The sequence below is a fragment of the Carcharodon carcharias genome, chromosome 30, assembly GCF_017639515.1.
Source record: "Carcharodon carcharias isolate sCarCar2 chromosome 30, sCarCar2.pri, whole genome shotgun sequence".
NCBI lineage: Eukaryota > Metazoa > Chordata > Chondrichthyes > Lamniformes > Lamnidae > Carcharodon > Carcharodon carcharias.
In genome coordinates this window covers 31,105,687-31,123,098 of record NC_054496.1, presented here as the reverse complement: position 1 = coordinate 31,123,098, position 17,412 = coordinate 31,105,687, and the positions used below count along the sequence as shown (strand labels likewise).

Genomic DNA, 17,412 nt, shown 5'->3' with positions numbered 1-17,412 from the left:
ATCCAATAAACCTCACTGAAAATTTTCTGAAGAAAGAGCCGGAGGCAAAGAAGTTGAGGGCCTGTCATGAAACTGTTAATGTTTATAACGTTATTGGAAATTAGTATTTTTTAAATAGAGGTTTAGCCTCTGGATGTGTCTGTGTGTATGTTAATTAGATTAAAGCCAGCTAGTTTGGGTGTTTTGATGTATAGTAGTTTTGAGGTGTAAACAGTAAGGTAGAGTTCATTTGAATTTTGTTGAATAGAGCAGTCAAGAACGGGAGTGAAATCTTGCACCTAGCTAGGGGACACCAAGCAATATGTTTATATTACCAATAAAATTGGTACTATGAAAGGGGTTTTATTGTTGGAAGAGGTGGACTTCAAAGGGCTTGGTGATACAATGAGAATTTACATTCAAAGAGAAGTGTTGGGTATAACAGAAAACAGTTTTGTGTATGCAGAGCAGAGGCATGTAACATCTAGGCAACTGTAAGACAACACTATGTCTTCAAAGGAACCAAAGTGAAAGAAACCTCATTTCAAAATTGTAAGTTGATAATGCTTTGCCTGGTGTCTGCTTAAAGTCTATGGGTTGTTGTTGCCTTAGTGGAGATTAGTTTGGGAATTTGTTAAAAAGTTATGATAGTAGTAATTTGTAGCCATGTGTATATGTTTAACTTGTGTAAATTAATAATTGCCTTGTGTATTTTGATACAAAACCTCTTGAGAATTGGTCGTCTTATTCCGTAATTTAGAGCTGCCCCTCAAACATATCACTTAAAAATATAAGTTATGATAGTTGTTTAAAGTTTCCCTCTGGAATTTGATATAACTCAGCCATTACCAACTGCTGTGTCATAACAGGGGCACTGTGACCTTCAGAGCCACTGTCATGGGGTGTCCACCCACACATTCGGAGCTGATCTCAGGCCCAATTATCTGACAAATGGAGGTCACTGTCTCCCTTGACAGATGGATCCTCCTTCGGCATTGCACCTCAGACATATTGAGGTAGCTGCATCACCGCCTGTAAACCCTGGCAGCAGGGTAGTGGCATCTTCTGCGGCCCCTTCTGCCTCAGACTAGCTGCTGGCTCCGCGCCCCTTGTGCCTGCGCCACTCCTCCCCAGGGCCCTCCCCTGGAGGCTGCACTGGGACACCTGGCCTCCTCTCCCTTCTGCCCCTCTCTCCCTCCTCAGAGGAGCTGCCGCCAGTGGAGACCACAATCCCCAGTACCAGGGTAATGGAAGGCTGTCTGATACCTGGAAGAGTTCACATGGTTGGAATCCTCAGGGGGTCTTGGAGACACCAGTGAGCCCTGAAATGGAGGCTGGAAATGCTAACAATGAAGATCCAAACAGAGACGAAGCTGCCAAGCACCAATAAGCAAGCAGCAGCAGACTATCTCCAAAGCTCCTCACCACTCACGCTGCCAATGCTGCTGATCCTTTTTCTCCTGCCCGCAGCTGAGGTTTAGCAAATTGCCAGTTGCCCGCCTGCCGGCTTTACCCGTACGATGAGCGCGAAATCACTCAGGGCAGTGTAAAATCCAGCTTAATTGCCTCTTTAATGGCCTAAACTGGCCTCATAATAGATGGCGGGCGTGGCTCCGACTCCCGCACGCGCCTGCCGACCAAAATGTCCTGCGAGGGCGGAGCCAGAGCCACGCCCGCTTGCCTGAGCCCCATCACTCGCCATTTTATTCTGGAGCAGGTTGGGCACACGCCCACCCGCTCAGCGACAAATCCTGCCCACGGAAAGACGGCAATAAAAACTCAGTCTGCAAAACGGCCTGCTTACCGGCTGCTGGGACGTCAGGGATGTACTTGTCAGTGCAAGGTTCAGTTAGGCTGCAACGGTCCACCCAGGTCATGAGCATTTACAACGGTAACTTTACTCAACCCCGCTCCACCAATGCCACCGACATAAAGCAATCCTGCCAACGACTATCCATCCCACTGAGCCCCATTAGATCATGTCCTCTCTATTATCATCAAACATGTCAGAAGCGAGCTTGCCCCCAGCGCACAAGAATGGATAAAACAGGAAATCGATGCAACAGAGCAATTTTTATCTGATCTAACTGTAGAACAGGAACTGGGACTGGGACTTTCCGGTCCCACAAACTGTGGGAGTCATCACGGACAGGAACGGAAAAAATGACGGACCAGCGAAAGGTCCGCTGGCTTCGGGAGGGAATTTCCAGTCCCACAGCCGGTGGATCCGGAAGATCCAGCCCACAGAATTTCCTCATGCACCCAGATACATGTATCCGGTGTAACTACGAAGCTTTGCTCTTCCTTTTCTGATGACGTGTAATGGGTGCAGCCCAAGAAAAGGCAGAGGTGGGCTGCTCAGATACGTGCTCTCGGGGTGTTCAGATTCTCTTAGATGACATCCTCCGGGTTTTGGAAATTGTGTGCCAAAAATTGCTCCACCTGTACCCTTGTTTGGGTAAACATGGCCATCAGGCGATAAGGCAGCTTGTGGGTTATTGACTGAGGTGGGGGTGGAGGGTGGCACGGCAATGGGTGAAACAGACACACATTGAGTAGAGTCCAACTTCCACGTCCCCTTTCACCATCATCACTCGCATGACCCAGCCTCACTTCACTGCTGTATTATTAATACATGTTCATTCATCCTTATCTTTGAATTAACTTTGTTAATTGTCATTGCAGAATTTGCAGCAAATGTTCCATAGTTCAAGAAAAATCACATAACTTACATAGTATAACTGCAGTACTTAGAATCACCACAGACAGCAAGATGGAGAGACCCAGGAGAATGTAGATGACCAGAGATGGACATTTTCCTCGGGCGGACTCTGCTGATTGGGCACCTTGTTCTGTAGAGTGTAACAGAAGATCATCACCGAATGGATTAGAGGGACCCACCTTGTTAAAAAGACTCCAAACCTTTTCTCATTTGGCCCTGGAGAAGGGGAGCCGAGTGTTGCTGTCAACACCGGATGTTTTAAGCTTTGTACAGTTGGGCCCACTGAGCACACTTTTCTTCAATTTAAGAACTTCATTAACGCCAGCTTAAAGACTAAACTGGACAAAAAACTGAAATGATGCAAGTTATGGATAGTTACATAACAGTGACACTAAATATTTACTCATGAAATCTGCATCATACAAGGAATAGACACCATTGCCCATTTCACACCTCTCTGCTCTCAATTCTTCAACATTTCACCAAGCTCATCAGCGTCTTTACTTTAAAGTCTTCGCCACAGATTTCAGTGTGAGTCAATAACTCCATCAAAAGGGCAGTCACAGCTTTATTCTGACCCCACTGCTTTATTTCACTGTTCATTGGTTATTTCACTATCCCTTAAAGGGACGGTCACAGTAGGGATTCCAACCCTATTCCGATATTTCATTGTTCAGCTCTAAAGTCCATCATTTCTTCCAAAGAAGTGGAATTTCCTAATGAGGACTTCTCTCAATCAACAAGGAATTACTTTTTCACTGTTGTGAATTCATCTGAATGTCAATGAAAATTAATTCTAGTGAATTAACAAGGTCTGAATACCCTGTACAGTAATAGTAAGATCATTGATTTGTACCTGATTTCAAGTTTTCCTCTTTTCCTCTGCCTCTTTTTGGTTGATTGTGATGAATCTGATCACAATTTAGATAAACATTGTCCAGCTCCATGTTCTCAGCTGAAAGAACTAGTTCTCTCAAAAGATGATTACAGAAAAGTAACTTTTTTCTCACAGTTCCTTTTCTGCATGTTATGTTTTCTCTGAAAAACCACAGATACAGATTATGCCAGATGGGGCATCAAGATACTTTAACACTTCTGTTTTTTGATGATGGCATGGGCTTGTATCCATTCCCTGTTGAACTTGTTTCTGCTGTTGATGTTTTTAATGCCCCTTCTATAATCAGTTGTTGAAAATATAATTGACCATTTTTTGTAGGTTAGTTTTCACAGAATTCTGTATTTGAACCTCCAGGTCTTTCTGTTCATCTACAGAAATCTTTCAACATCTTTCCTTTGAGTGTCTGCTCCCATTCCATTGATTGCATAATCCCATTCCACTGGAATTCCATGGGGTCAAAGAGTATGGGGGTTGGGTATAAAAATGGGGTTGCTATAGAATGGTAGAGGAGGCTTAAGGTGCTCACTGGCATATCACTGTTCTGATTTCTTATGTTCCTCTGACCTTAAACTGCTTCACTGACAGGATGGTTGGTAACCAGAGGACACAGCTTGAAGATCATTGGTAAAAAGGCCAGTGGCAATATGAGGAACACCATTTTTACTCAGCAAGTTGTTGCAATGCAGAATGTGGGAAAGGGTGGTGGAAGCCAAAGGGAACTTGATGCTTTAAAATGGAGCAACTTTCAGCCATTAGGGGAAAGTTACAGTGGGTAGGGTGGGAGGGGGTGGGGTGGGGGGGGGGTGGGGTGGGGGGGGGTGGGCTGGGGGAACAATGGGAATAGTTGGATAGATCTTATAGGGCAGGATCCTACTAGCTTTGTTTTTCATTAGATGTCGGGTCCACTTCCAGGTCCTAACCCCAATGTTTCTGAGGTCTACCAGAGTGTGATGTCTTCCTAGAGAGACAGTTAAGAAGCTGTACCTAGAGCCCCATTCAATTAACGACAGTGGGCATGTTGCACAGTTGGCTGGGCCAATGGAGCACCTGCCACTGTAAGCGATGAACTATGATGGCACATGAAGGTGAAGGCACCTTCTGAAGACTTCAAAAAAAAAAGCTCAAAAATACTGTGGTACAGCTGCGAGGCCATCATTGTAGAGGAGGGACTCCTACACAGGATCTCTTACCCAAGCTAGGTGATGTGTGAGGAAGGATGAGGAACCAACCCAAACTTTGACTTCCTGTTTCTCCGGTTTATCAGCCACTGTCATGAAGAGATATTGTGTGTGATAGTGTGTGTGTAGTAATTGGATTAAAGCCAGCCACCCTGGCTTTGACGTATAGTAGTTTTGAGTTGTTAAACAGTAGGGGTAAAGATTACATTTGCATTTTGTTGAATAAGTTCAAAGACTGGGGGTGAAATCTTGTACCTAGCTAGGAGACACCAAGCAATATGTTTATATTACTAATAAAATTGGTACTATGAAAGGGGTTTTATTGTTAGAAGAGGTGGAGTTCAAAGGGCCTGGTGATACAATGAGAATTTACATTCAAAGGGAAGGCTGGGTATGTACAGGAGAGTTTTGTGTGTGGAGGTCAGAAGCATGTGAGGCCTAAGCCTGTAAACCCTACAACTGTGTCTGCGAAGGAACAAATTGAAAGGGACCTTATTCTGAATTTGTAAGATAAAATGTGCTTTGCCTGGTGTCTGTTTAAATTCAATGGGCAGGAATTTTCGCTCGTCAGATGGGGCACACCTGACCTGCTTGAGTGTGAAATGACACACGTTGATATCGGCTGAATGTGCCGATGTTATCACGCAGTTGTGCGATTGTTGGGTCAGTGGGTATGCGCTAGAGCTGGCTGCGCGCCTGAAGACAATTAAAAGGCCTGTTAAGGCCATTAAGTAATCAACTAACTACTTTTTCTAACCTAACGGTTGACGGGCAGGCAAAAAGGCCAAACGGCTTATGCATTTTTTTGGAAACCCCATCCACGGACGGGATAAGGTTTCCAAAAGCAAATAAAAATGAAATAAAAACTTTAATTTTTCAATAATAACACGTCCCTGCTCATGTGACAGAGTCGCATGAGGGGACATGTTTCATTACAATTTTATTTTTAAATTATTTTTTTCATATCTCTTCATCTCCCTGGCGCAGCTCTGAGCCTCAAGGAGATTACAAAGCGCTCACTCACGTGCATGCGTGAAGCTCACACTCGACCCTCTCACCCCACTCGCCCTCCTGCCCCCAGCCCCCAGCAACCTCCCCACCACCACCCCCTCCCCCCACCCCCCGGCCCGCAAGGGCAGCGCTCAACACTGCCGCTCACGTTTCACACTGAGCGGGCCTTAATTGACCCACCAGCATAAAATCGCGCTGCAGTGGACAGCTTCCTAACTGCCCCCACCTGCACCTGCCAAGCCCACCAGTCAAAGGCAAAATTCTTCCCTCTGGGCTATTGGTGCTTTGGTGAAGATTTTAGGAGTGATTAATTTGGGGATTTGTTAAATAGTTATTATGGTGGTAATTTGTAGATGTGTATGTGTTTAATACCTTGTAAAATTAATAAATGTTTAATTTAATTTCTATAAAAAACCTCTGGAGTCTTGATGGTTTCATTTCTGAATTCCGAGTTGCATCTCAAACTTGCCAATTGAAAATATAGATTATGCCAGTTATTTAACATTTCCTTCTGGGATTTTAAATAACTCAGCCTTTACCAAATTCTGTGTCACAACAAATGGGTGCTCTAGGCAGGATAATATTCATGATTCCTTGTTTGATTTGGAATTGGTGAATCTTAAGGTTATGAGTATGAGAAGCACTTTGAATTCAGGAGTTGGTGAGGCTTTTTTTTTAAGAAGTGGTGAGACTGTCTTTGGAAATTGCTAAACTTGCCTGGGAGTAGAAGATATAACTCGATTAGGTTGCAGAAAATAACCAAGGGCAGCAATTTCCACTCCGTCGGGGGGGGTTCTGCGGGAGCGGGCATGAGCGGGTGGGTTCCTGATCAGCGCCCCCAGTTGGTGGCGCACCGCCATTTTATATTCACCTGGAAGCGCTGTGCGCTCCCTGTGCACATATCATGGGTGGGGGGGATTCCTTGACCAGGCCTGTGCTCTCTTTCGTGCATGCTGTTGAACTTTTGAAAATTTATTAAAGGTAAGAAAAAATTTTCCTGACATGTCCCCTCATGTGACACTGTCACATGAGCTGTGACATGTCCATTACTTTTATTTAAAAAATTTCCGAACATTCTAAATCCCTCATGAAACCTCATCTCGCCCATGGATGAGGTTTCATGTTTTATCTGAAGGCCGCCTGGGCTCTTTGCCTTCCCGCCAACCTTAAGCTTGGACGGGCAGGTCCACTGTTCAAGATTCAGCACCAAGAGTAAGTTAATAGAGTTGGCAGATAAGTTAAAATTGGGGTTACCTGTGGGGGCTAGGAAATCAGACATAATTAAAAGTATAGCACAGCACCTACGGTGGAAGTGATACCTGATACTAGTGTGTCACAGGTGGAGGTAGTGAGACTTCAGTTTGAAATGAAGAAGCCTGAAGTTGAACAAGAAAAGGAACTGAAAAAAAGCTTGAATTAGAAGCAAAAAAAAGAGAAATGACATTTAAAAGGGAACAAGCAGAAAGGCAGGAGAAAGAAAGGAAACTGGAACTGGAATTTCAGGAAAGAGAGAAAGAGAGAGAAAGAGAATAGCTGCTTAAAAGGCTGGAAGTTAAAAAAGAGATCTCGGATCCCGAGGAGAGTTTTGATGATGAAAAAGCCTTTAACCTAAAACTCAGAAGGGAGATGGTTAAATTTGTACAGGCTCTTTCAAAGGTTGAGGAAAAAGATGTTGAAGTATTCTTTATTTCATTTGAGAAGATAGCTAAACAGATGAAATGGCCACAGGAAAACTGGGCATTGTTGATGCAATCCAGGTTGATGGGTAGAGCAGGTGAGGTATATGATTCACTACCTGAAGATGTATCGGTGAATTATAATGTGGTGAAAAAGGCTATTTTGAGAACATATGAGTTAGTTCCTGAAGCACACGGGCAGAAATTTAGGAATATGAGAAAACAGCCTGTGCAAACTTATATTGAGTTTGAGAGTAAAACAATATAATTTTGACCGATGGATATGGATGTTAAAAATAGAGATGACATATGCAGCTCTTGGAGAAGTAATCCTTTTGGAAGAAATTAAAGAATCAATCCCTTCGGTAGTGAGAACTCATGTGGAGGAACAGTGGGTTGATTCTGTAAGGCAAGCAGCAGAAATAGCTGATGATTAAGAGTTAGTGCATAGAGCTAAACTTTTCTCTCATCACCCTTTCAAATCAGAAAATTATAGAAAGTGGGAAGGTGAAAGGAAGGTGGAAGGTAGATAGTCAGGGAAGAGAAGGAGCGGCTGGCAATACCCAAGATGTATTTTCTCATAATAAAAAGGAAGGTCCTGACGATAAAAGTGACATTTGAAAATTGCAGTGTTTTCATTGTAATAAACTGGGGCACACAAATTCAGTGTTTTGGAAATTACTGGGAAAATCTGTTGGAGTTATTGGGGTGCAGAAAAGCTCTGGAAATAAAAGTGCTGTGGGTTCTGAGGTTCAGACACAGGGAAAACCATTGATGTGTGAACAGGTAAAACAGGAAGATTCAGTGATTGGTAAAGAAGCGGGAATGTGTTCACAATTTACCCAAGAAAATTCTGAGGAACAGATTGCAGAAACGTTTAAAGACTTTGTTTGTGAAGGGAAAGTCTTTTAATGTGTACAGGGTGGAGTAGGTAAAGGTGTTAAAATTTTAAGAGGCACAGGGGCTAGTCAATCTTTAATGTGGGATAGTGATATTTGTTGTTCAATGGGAGTATTGCATGAGCAATAAGTGGGGTTCATGGAGATGCTAAATCTATTCCATTATGGAAGGTAAATTTAAAGAGCAAATAGAAGACCAGTTGTTGGAGTAGTAGAAAACTTGCCCATTGCAGGGGTTCCATTTATTCCAGGTAATGATATAGCTCGGTCACAAATGTGGGTGATGCCTATGGCATTTGAGCAGCCTGTAGAAGTGTTTTCAACTGAGGTGTTACAGAGAGAGCACCCTGGATTGTTTCCTGATTGTGTGATAAGATCAAAAGCTCATCAGGAAGAACAAGATACATAGGGAGGGCACGCAGATCAAAAGCAAGAAGAAGGTGTTGAAATCCATTAGATGGCACTGTGTTTGATAACATTGTTCAGGAGGAAAGACTACAGGACAAAAACAGAATTACCTGGAAAAATTCAGCAGGTCTGGCAGCATCGGCGGAGAAGAAAAGACTACAGGACAGTTCAGCCGAAGTGTTTAACTCAAGGAGGTTAATGGAGTTATAGGAAAAAATGATTTGCAGTTGAAGCAGTTATATCAGAAAGGTTATTCAGAAACAGATGCAAAATGTATTCCAGTATGTTATTGCCTTCAGGGGAATATTTTAATGAGAAAATGGAGGCCGGACAATCTCTCAGCAAATGAAAGCTGGAGTGAGGTGCATCAGATTGTTATCCCATTAGGGTATAGGAATGAGATTCTGAGGATTGCAGATGAAATCCCAATGGGAGGACATTTAGGAATTAGGAAAACACAGGAAAAAATACAGAAGTATTTTTTTGCCAGGATTGCAGAGGGATGTACTCAAATTTGCAGAACCTGTCATACATGTCAAATAACGGAAAGCACAAGCAGTGATGAAGCCAGCGTCTTTAATTCCAATGCCAGCATTTGGAGAGCATTTTACTAGGGTTATGACTGATTGTGTAGGAGCCCTCCCTAAGACTAACAGTGGGAGTCAGTACTTATTGACAATAATTGATGTGTTTACCAGGTTTCCTGAAGTGATAACTTTAAGAAATATTACAGCTAAGAAGATTGTGGAAGAGTTAACTAATTTTTTTTGTAAGATATGGTTTATCAAAGGAATTACAATCAGATCAGAGGTCAAATTTCATGTCACAGCTGTTTAAGGAAGTAATGAATAGCTTGGGGATAAACAGTTTAAGTCAACAGTTTACCATTCGGAGTCACAAGGAGCATCAAACTTTAAAAACTATGATAAGAGTGTACTGTCAGGAATATCCACAGTATTGGGTAGAGGAATTCTATTCTTGTTATTTGCTATTAGAGACGTTCCTAATGCATTGACTGGTTTTAGCCTTTTTGAACTAGTTTATGGTCATGAGGTAAGGGGACCATTGAAATTGATTCATGATAAATTGGTGGGTCATAATTCAGAAACAATTCTCTTGGATTACATGTCAAATTTCAGGGAAAGATTGAACAGAGCATGTGAGTTGACTAGTGAACATTCAAAGATGTCAGAGTAAGTAATGTAAATGAAGGCAGACAAGAAAGTGACCACTCACAGTTTTGTTTCTGGAGAGAAAGTGCTAGTTCTGTTACCAGTTCTAGGTGATTCATTAAATTCAAGGTGTAGTGGACCTTACGGGGTAAAAAGAAATTGAGTGAAGTAAATTATTTAATAAATACTCCAGAAAGAAAAAAGAAGCAGAATGTGTGTTATGTAAATAAGCTTAAAAAGTAGTTTGACAGGGAAGAGGAACAAAAAGAGGTATTACTGAGGGTGGATAATGAGAAAGAGGTAGAAATGCAGGACTCTGAAATTGATTTTCCTCTAATCAAATTCGATAATGAGGGGGTGCTTGAAAATTTAAATGAAATATTGAGTTACCTTCCAGACAAGTGTCAAAATGATTTGGAAAAGCTATTGGAGTCACACAAACCTATTTGTGGAAATAAGTTGGGGAGGACAGTTTTAGCTATACATGATGTGTCTGTAGAAATTCACCTTTGATAAGATAATATCCTTATAGATTAAATCTGACAAAGTTATCATAAGTACAGGGAGAAATTGATTTCATGCTTCAAAATGATATCATTAAGCCTAGTTGCAGAAACTGGAGTTTGCCTATTTTACTGGTACTGAAACTGTATGGAACACAAAGACAATATCTGGACTATTGAAAGGTTGATGCGGTGTCAAAAGCGGATTCATATCCTACACCAAGGTTGGAAGATTGCATTGAGAAAGTGGGATAATTGAAGTTTATCACTAAGGTTGACTTACTAAAAGGATATTGTCAGGTACCGTTGTCGGAGAAGCAATGGATATATCAGCTTTTGTAACACCAAATGGACTACATCAGTTTAAAGTCATACCATTTGGTATGAAGAATGCACCTGCGACATTTCAAAGACTGGCAAAGTAATTGTGCTGTTTATATTGATGATCTAATTGTTTTCAGTCCTACGTGGGAGGAGCATTTACAGCATTTGGAGGAATTATTTTCTCGATTACAAGAAGCTAATTTTGTGATGAACTTGGCTAAATGTGAATTTGCAAAAGCGCAAGTTAGGTATCTAGGCCATACCATTGGACATGGTAAGGTGGCTCTGACAGATGCAGAAGTCAAGGCTTTTGTGAATTTCCCAGTGCCTACATCAAAATTAGAAGTTTTGAGATTTCCGGGCATGAATGGGTTTTACCGGAAATTTGTACCAAATTTTAGCCAAGTGGTTGCTCCACTGACTGAATTATTAAAAAAAAACAAGAAGCTTCGATGGACCCTGGAGTGTCAGAAGTCATTTGACAGTTTGAAAACTTTATTAACTATGACACCAGCTTTGGCAGTACCCAATTATGCCAAGCAATTCAAGTTGGCCGTTAATGCAAGGGATATAGTTATTGGGGCTGTACTGTTACAAGAAGATGACACTGGAATTGAAGAACCAATAGAATATTTTTCACGGAAGTTGAATGTACAAGAGAGAAGATGTTCAATGATCGAAAAAGAAACCTTGGGCTTTGTGTTAGCATTGCAGCATTTTGAAATTGATATTGCAAACAATTCATCAGAGGCAATTGTTTATACAGACCATAATCGATTGAAGTATTTGGACAAATTTCAAGACAAAAGTGCAAGACTTTTCAGTTGGAGTCTATTACTACAACCACCTAATCTATGGATTATACATGTTGCTGGTAGAGAGAATTTGTTCACAGATGTGTTATCAAGAGGTTGAAGCTTAAAGGAAAATTGGACATTTAGAAAAACCTGAACACTGAACTGGAGTGATTTCTGTTGATACCAAGGACTTGTGTATACCTATTGTTATGCTGCTGCACACATCTGACAGTGTAATAAGTATAGGAGATAGTGTGAGATGGGTTATTAAAAAATGAAGCCGTTTTTTAGAATTAGGATAGTTCATTTTTCAATAGGGAAGGGGATGTCATGAAGAGATATTAATGTGTATAATGTTATTGGAAATTATTTTAAATTGGACTTGTAGTAGACGCTATATCTGTGTCTCTGATTGGCTGTGTGTTAATTGGATTAAAGCCAAACAGTCTGGGTGCTTTGATGTATAATAAGTTTGAGATGTTAAACAGTGAAGTAAAGAGTACATTTGCATTTTGTTGAATAAACCATTCAATGACTGAGGGTGAAATCTTGTACCTAGCTAGGAGACACCAAATGATATGTTTATATTACTAATAAAATTGGTACTATGAAAGGCATTTTATTGTTAGAAGAGGTGGAGTTCAAAGGGCCTGGTGATACAATGAGAATTTACATTCAAAGGGAAGGCTGAGTATATACTGAACAGAGCTTTGTGTATAGAGGTCAGAGGCATGTGAGATCTAAGCCTGTAAGCCCTACAACTGTGTCTGCAAAGGAACAAATTGAAAGGGACATTTTTTGAATTTGTAAGATAAAATGTACTTGGACTGGTGCCTGTTTAAATTCTATGTGTTATTGTTGCCTTGGTGAAGATTTTAGGAGTGATTAATTTGGGGATTCATTTAATAGTTATTATGGTAGTAATTTGCAGATGCGTATCTGTTTAATACCTTGTAAAATTAATAAATGTGTAATTTAATTTACATAAAAAACTTATGGGGGCTTGGTGGCTTCATTTCTGAATGCAGAGTTGCTTGGGATTGATGGCGATAAATCCCCAGGGCCTGATAATCTACATCCCAGAGTACTTAAGGAAGTGGCCCTAGAAATAGTGGATGCATTGGTGGTCATCTTCAGAGATTCTATAGACTCTAGAACAGTTCCTACAGATTGGAGGGTAGCTAATGTAACCCCACTATTTAAAAAGGGAGGTAGAGAGAAAATCGGGAATTACAGTCTGATGTCGGTGGCGGGGAAAATTCTAGAGTCCATTATAAAAGATTTAATAGCTGAGCAGATGGAAAACAGTGGCAGAATCGGACAGAGTCAGCATGGATTTACGAAAGGAAAATCATGCTTGACAAATCTACTGGAATTTTTCGAGGGTGTAACTAGTAGAGTTGATGAGGGGGAGTCAGTCGATTGGTTTATTTGGACTTTTAGAAGGCTTTCGACAAAGTCCCACATAAGAAATTAGCGTGTAAAATTAAAGCCCATGGGATTGGGGGTAGTATATTGAGATGGATAGAAAACTGGTTAGCAGACAGGAAACAAAGAATAGGATTAAACGGGTTTTTTCCAAATGGCAGGCAGTGACTAGTGGGGTACCACAGGGAACGGTGCTGGGACTCCAGCTATTCACAACATAAAAACAGAATTACCTGGAAAAACTCAGCAGGTCTGGCAGCATCGGCGGAGAAGAAAAGAGTTGACGTTTTGAGTCCTCATGACCCTTCAGCAGAACTGGGTGAATCCAAGGAGAGGGGTGAAATATAAGCTGGTTTAAGGTGGTGGGGGGGTGGGAAGGGTGGGGTGGAGGGGGGTGGGGGTTGGATGGGGGGAGAGAAGTGGAGGGAGGTGGTGTGGTTGTAGGGACAAGCAAGCAGTGATAGGAGCAGGTAATCAAAAGATGTCACAGACAAAAGAACACAGAGGTGTTGAAGTTGGTGATATTATCTAAATGAATGTGCTAATTAAGAATGGATGGTAGGGCACTCAAGGTATAGCTCTAGTGGGGGTAGGGGGGCATAAAAGATTTAAAAATAATGGAAATAGGTGGGAAAAGAAAAATCTATATAAATTATTGGAAAAAACAAAAAGAAGGGGGAAGAAACAGAAAGGGAGTGGGGATGGAGGAGGGAGTTCTAGATCTAAAGTTGTTGAACTCAATATTCAGTCTGGAAGGCTGTAAAGTGCCTAGTTGGAAGATGAGGTGCTGTTCCTCCAGTTTATGTTGGGCTTCACTGGAACAATGAAGCAAGCCAAGGACAGACATGTGGGCAAGAGAGCAAGAGTGTTAAAATGCTCTCCTGCACTCCACTCCACCCTGCTCTCTTGCCCACATGTCTGTCCTTGGCTTGCTGCATTGTTCCAGTGAAGCCCAACATAAACTGGAGGAACAGCACCTCATCTTCCAACTAGGCGCTTTACAGCCTTCCGGACTGAATATTGAATTCAACAACTTTAGATCTTGAACTCCCTCCTCCATCCCCACTCCCTTTTTGTTTCTTCCCCCTTCCTTTTGTTTTTTCCAATAATTTATATAGATTTTTCTTCCCCACCCCCTTTCTGTTTCTTCCCCCTTCCTTTTGTTTTTTCCAATAATTTATATAGATGTTTCTTTTCCCACCTATTTCCATTATTTTTAAATCTTTTATGCCCCCCACCCCCACTTGAGTTGTACCTTGAGTGCCCTACCATCCATTCTTAATTAGCACATTCGTTTAGATAATATCACCAACTTCAACACCTCTGTGTTCTTTTGTTCTTCTGTCTGTGACATCTTTTGATTATCTGTTCCTATCACTGCTTGCTTGTCCCTACAACCATACCACCCCCCTCCACTTCTCTCCCTCCACCCAATGCCCCCCCACCACCACACCCCCCCCCCCACCTTAGACCAGCTTATATTTCACCCCTCTCCTTGGATTCACCCAGTTCTGTTGAAGGGTCATGAGGACTCGAAACGTCAACTCTTTTCTTCTCCGCCGATCTGCCAGACCTGCTGAGTTTTTCCAGGTAATTCTGTTTTTGTTTTGGATTTCCAGCATCCGCAGTTTTTTTGTTTTTATTCACAATATATATTAATGATTTAGATGAGGGAACTAAGTGTTATATCTCCAAGTTTGTAGATGACACAAAGCTGGGCGAGAGGGTGAGCTGTGAGGAGGATGCAGAGGTACTTCAGTGTGATTTGGACAAGCTGAATGAGTGGGAAAATGCATGGTAGGTGCAGTATAATGTGGATAAATGAGAGGCTATCCACTTTGGTTAAAACAGGAAGGCAGATTATTACCTGAATGGCTATACATTGAGGGAGGGGAATGTGCAACGAGACCTGGGAGTCCTTCTACACCAGTCGCTGAAGGTAAGCATGTAGGTGCAGCAGGTGGTAAAGAAGGCAAATGGCATGTTGGACTTCATAGCGAGAGGATTCGAGTACAGGAACAGGGATGTCTTGCTGCAATTGTACAGGGCCTTGGTAAGACCACACCTGGAATATTGTGTGCAGTTTTGGTCTCCTTATCTGAGGAGGAATGTTCTTGCTATAGAGGGAGTGCAGCGAAGGTTTACCAGACTGATTCCTGGGATGGCGGGACTGACATATGAGGGGAGATTGAGTCGGTTAGGATTATATTCACTGGAGTTCAGAAGAATGAGGGGGGATCTCATAGAAACCTATAAAATTCTAACAGGACTAGACAGGGTAGATGCAGGAAGGATGTTCCCGATGGTGGGGGAATCCAGAACCAGGGGTCACAGTCTGAGGATACGGTGAAGACCATTTAGGACTGAGATGAGGAGAAATTTCTTCACCTAGAGAGTGGTGAGCCTGTGGAATTCGCTACCACAGAAAGTAGTTGAGACCAAAACATTGTATGTTTTCAAGAAGGAGTTAGATATAGTTCTTGAGGTGAAAGGGATCAAAGGGTATGGGAGAAAGCAGGAGCAGGCTATTGAGTTGGATGATCAGCCATGATCATAATGAATGGCGGAGCAGGCTCGAAGGGCCGAATGGCCTACTCCTGCTCCTAGTTTCTATGTTTCTATGTATCTCAAACATAACAATTGAAAATATAGCTTATGGCAGTTGTTTAAAGTTTCCCTCTGGGATTTTAAATAACTCAGCCTTTACCAGCTGCTGTGTCATAACAGCCACATTCATATGAACCCCACTCATCTTCATAACTGGATCTCCTCACTCTATGAACACATTTTGAGCAAAGCCTGCTCTGTAATTTTGTGAAGCTACTTTCATGTTGAAGAAATAGTCACGATAATACTACACAACCCAGAACCATGCATACCTCTACTAACAAACGGAGAATCCATGGTGCTTCTTCTGGCGTGGCCTGGAGTGGGTTAATCGGCACAGCAAGCATTTGACAATTTTGTGATTTCCCCTAGGATCTTCAAAGACACGTAGAATGATACAGCACAGAATAAGGCCAGTGGGCTCATCGTGTCTTTGCTGGCTCTTTGAGGACAGGATCTTGTCAACTGCAGAGAGGCGGCTTAGGAGTTGGGCGTGAGGAAGTCTTAGTACTATCCCACGATGGTGCAGCTGCCCAACATGGTCCCGTCTCCAAAATTTCTTGCCGGGTGTGGAAGGGGTGGTGGTGAGTGCAACAGCTGCTGCCTGTCCAGCTGTGACAGCATGCTAATTAGGAGACATCAATTGCCTATTTAGGGGTAAATTGATGGCACTGGTGGGATCTTATTAGCAATAGGCATGACCCCACTAGAGCTGAAGCCTGGTAGGGGTGCCCTCCTGGCAGCAGCCTCACACCAAAGGGTCACTTTACCCCTCCACTACTCAATAATCACAGAGTTTGCAGGAAGAATATTCCTGAAAGGATTATCACAAAGAAAGATCTGCACAAACCCGGGAGAAATGGAGCAGTGAGTTAGCCAATAGCATGGCCACATCTTTGTTCTTTGGGAAGAGGAAGCAGCCAAAGACAGAGGGATGTCACAAGTACAGGAAGGACGGCCATGTGTTCCTGTTAAACTTGTGGTGTGAATTCTACAACTCAGCAGATACAGCGGCAGAGGGGGAGAGGAGGAGGGGTGGTTAGATTGAGTTTCATAATGAGATGCATGGTTACTTGGAGATCATCCTGTCTTCAGGCATGTTGATCACTTGAAGGAACTTGCAACATTGGTCAATTACGGCTTCTGATTCACAAATTGAGGTGAGGTGAGAGTGATTGCCCTTGGTATCACAGAATCACAGAATCACACAGAATCACAGAATCACACAAAATCACACAGAATCACAGAATCACACAGAATCACACAGAATCACAGAATCACAGAATCACACAGAATCACACAAAATCACAGAATCACACAGAATCACACAGAATCACAGAATCACACAGAATCACAGAATCACACAGAATCACACAGAATCACAGAATCACAGAATCACACAGAATCACACAGAATCACAAAATCACAGAATCACAGAATCACACAGAATCACACAGAATCACAGAATCACACAGAAACACAGAATCATGGAATCTCAGTGCAGAAGAGACCCTTCAGCCCTCGAGTCTGCACCGACACGTGAGAAACACCTGACCTACCTACCTAATCCCATTTACCAGCACTTGGCCCATAGCCTTGAATGTTATGATGTGCCAAGTGCTCATCCAGGTACTTTTTAAAGGATGTGAGGCAACCCGCCTCCACCACCCTCCCAGGCAGCGCATTCCAGACTGTCACCACCCTCTGGGTAAAAAAGCTTTTCCTCACATCCCCCCTAAACCTCCTGCCCCTCACCTTGAACTTGTGTCCCCTTGTGACTGACCCTTCAACTAAGGGGAACAGCTGCTCC

The 17,412-nt window shown here is 42.4% G+C and overlaps 1 protein-coding gene across 1 annotated transcript in view; it reads right to left on the bottom strand.

Annotated features, from left to right (window-relative positions):
- Positions 1 to 3,686, bottom strand: part of LOC121271374 (C-type lectin domain family 4 member A-like) — a 144,003-nt gene extending 140,317 nt beyond the window's left edge. Inside the window, exons 1-2 of the mRNA XM_041177345.1 lie at positions 3,558 to 3,686; positions 2,712 to 2,831 (exon numbers count right to left, since the gene is read on the bottom strand). Coding sequence (XP_041033279.1) covers positions 2,712 to 2,831; positions 3,558 to 3,648 — 211 coding nt within the window. The 5' untranslated portion in view covers positions 3,649 to 3,686. The remainder of the gene's footprint in view (positions 1 to 2,711; positions 2,832 to 3,557) is intronic.
- Between the last annotated feature and the right edge of the window lie 13,726 nt (positions 3,687 to 17,412).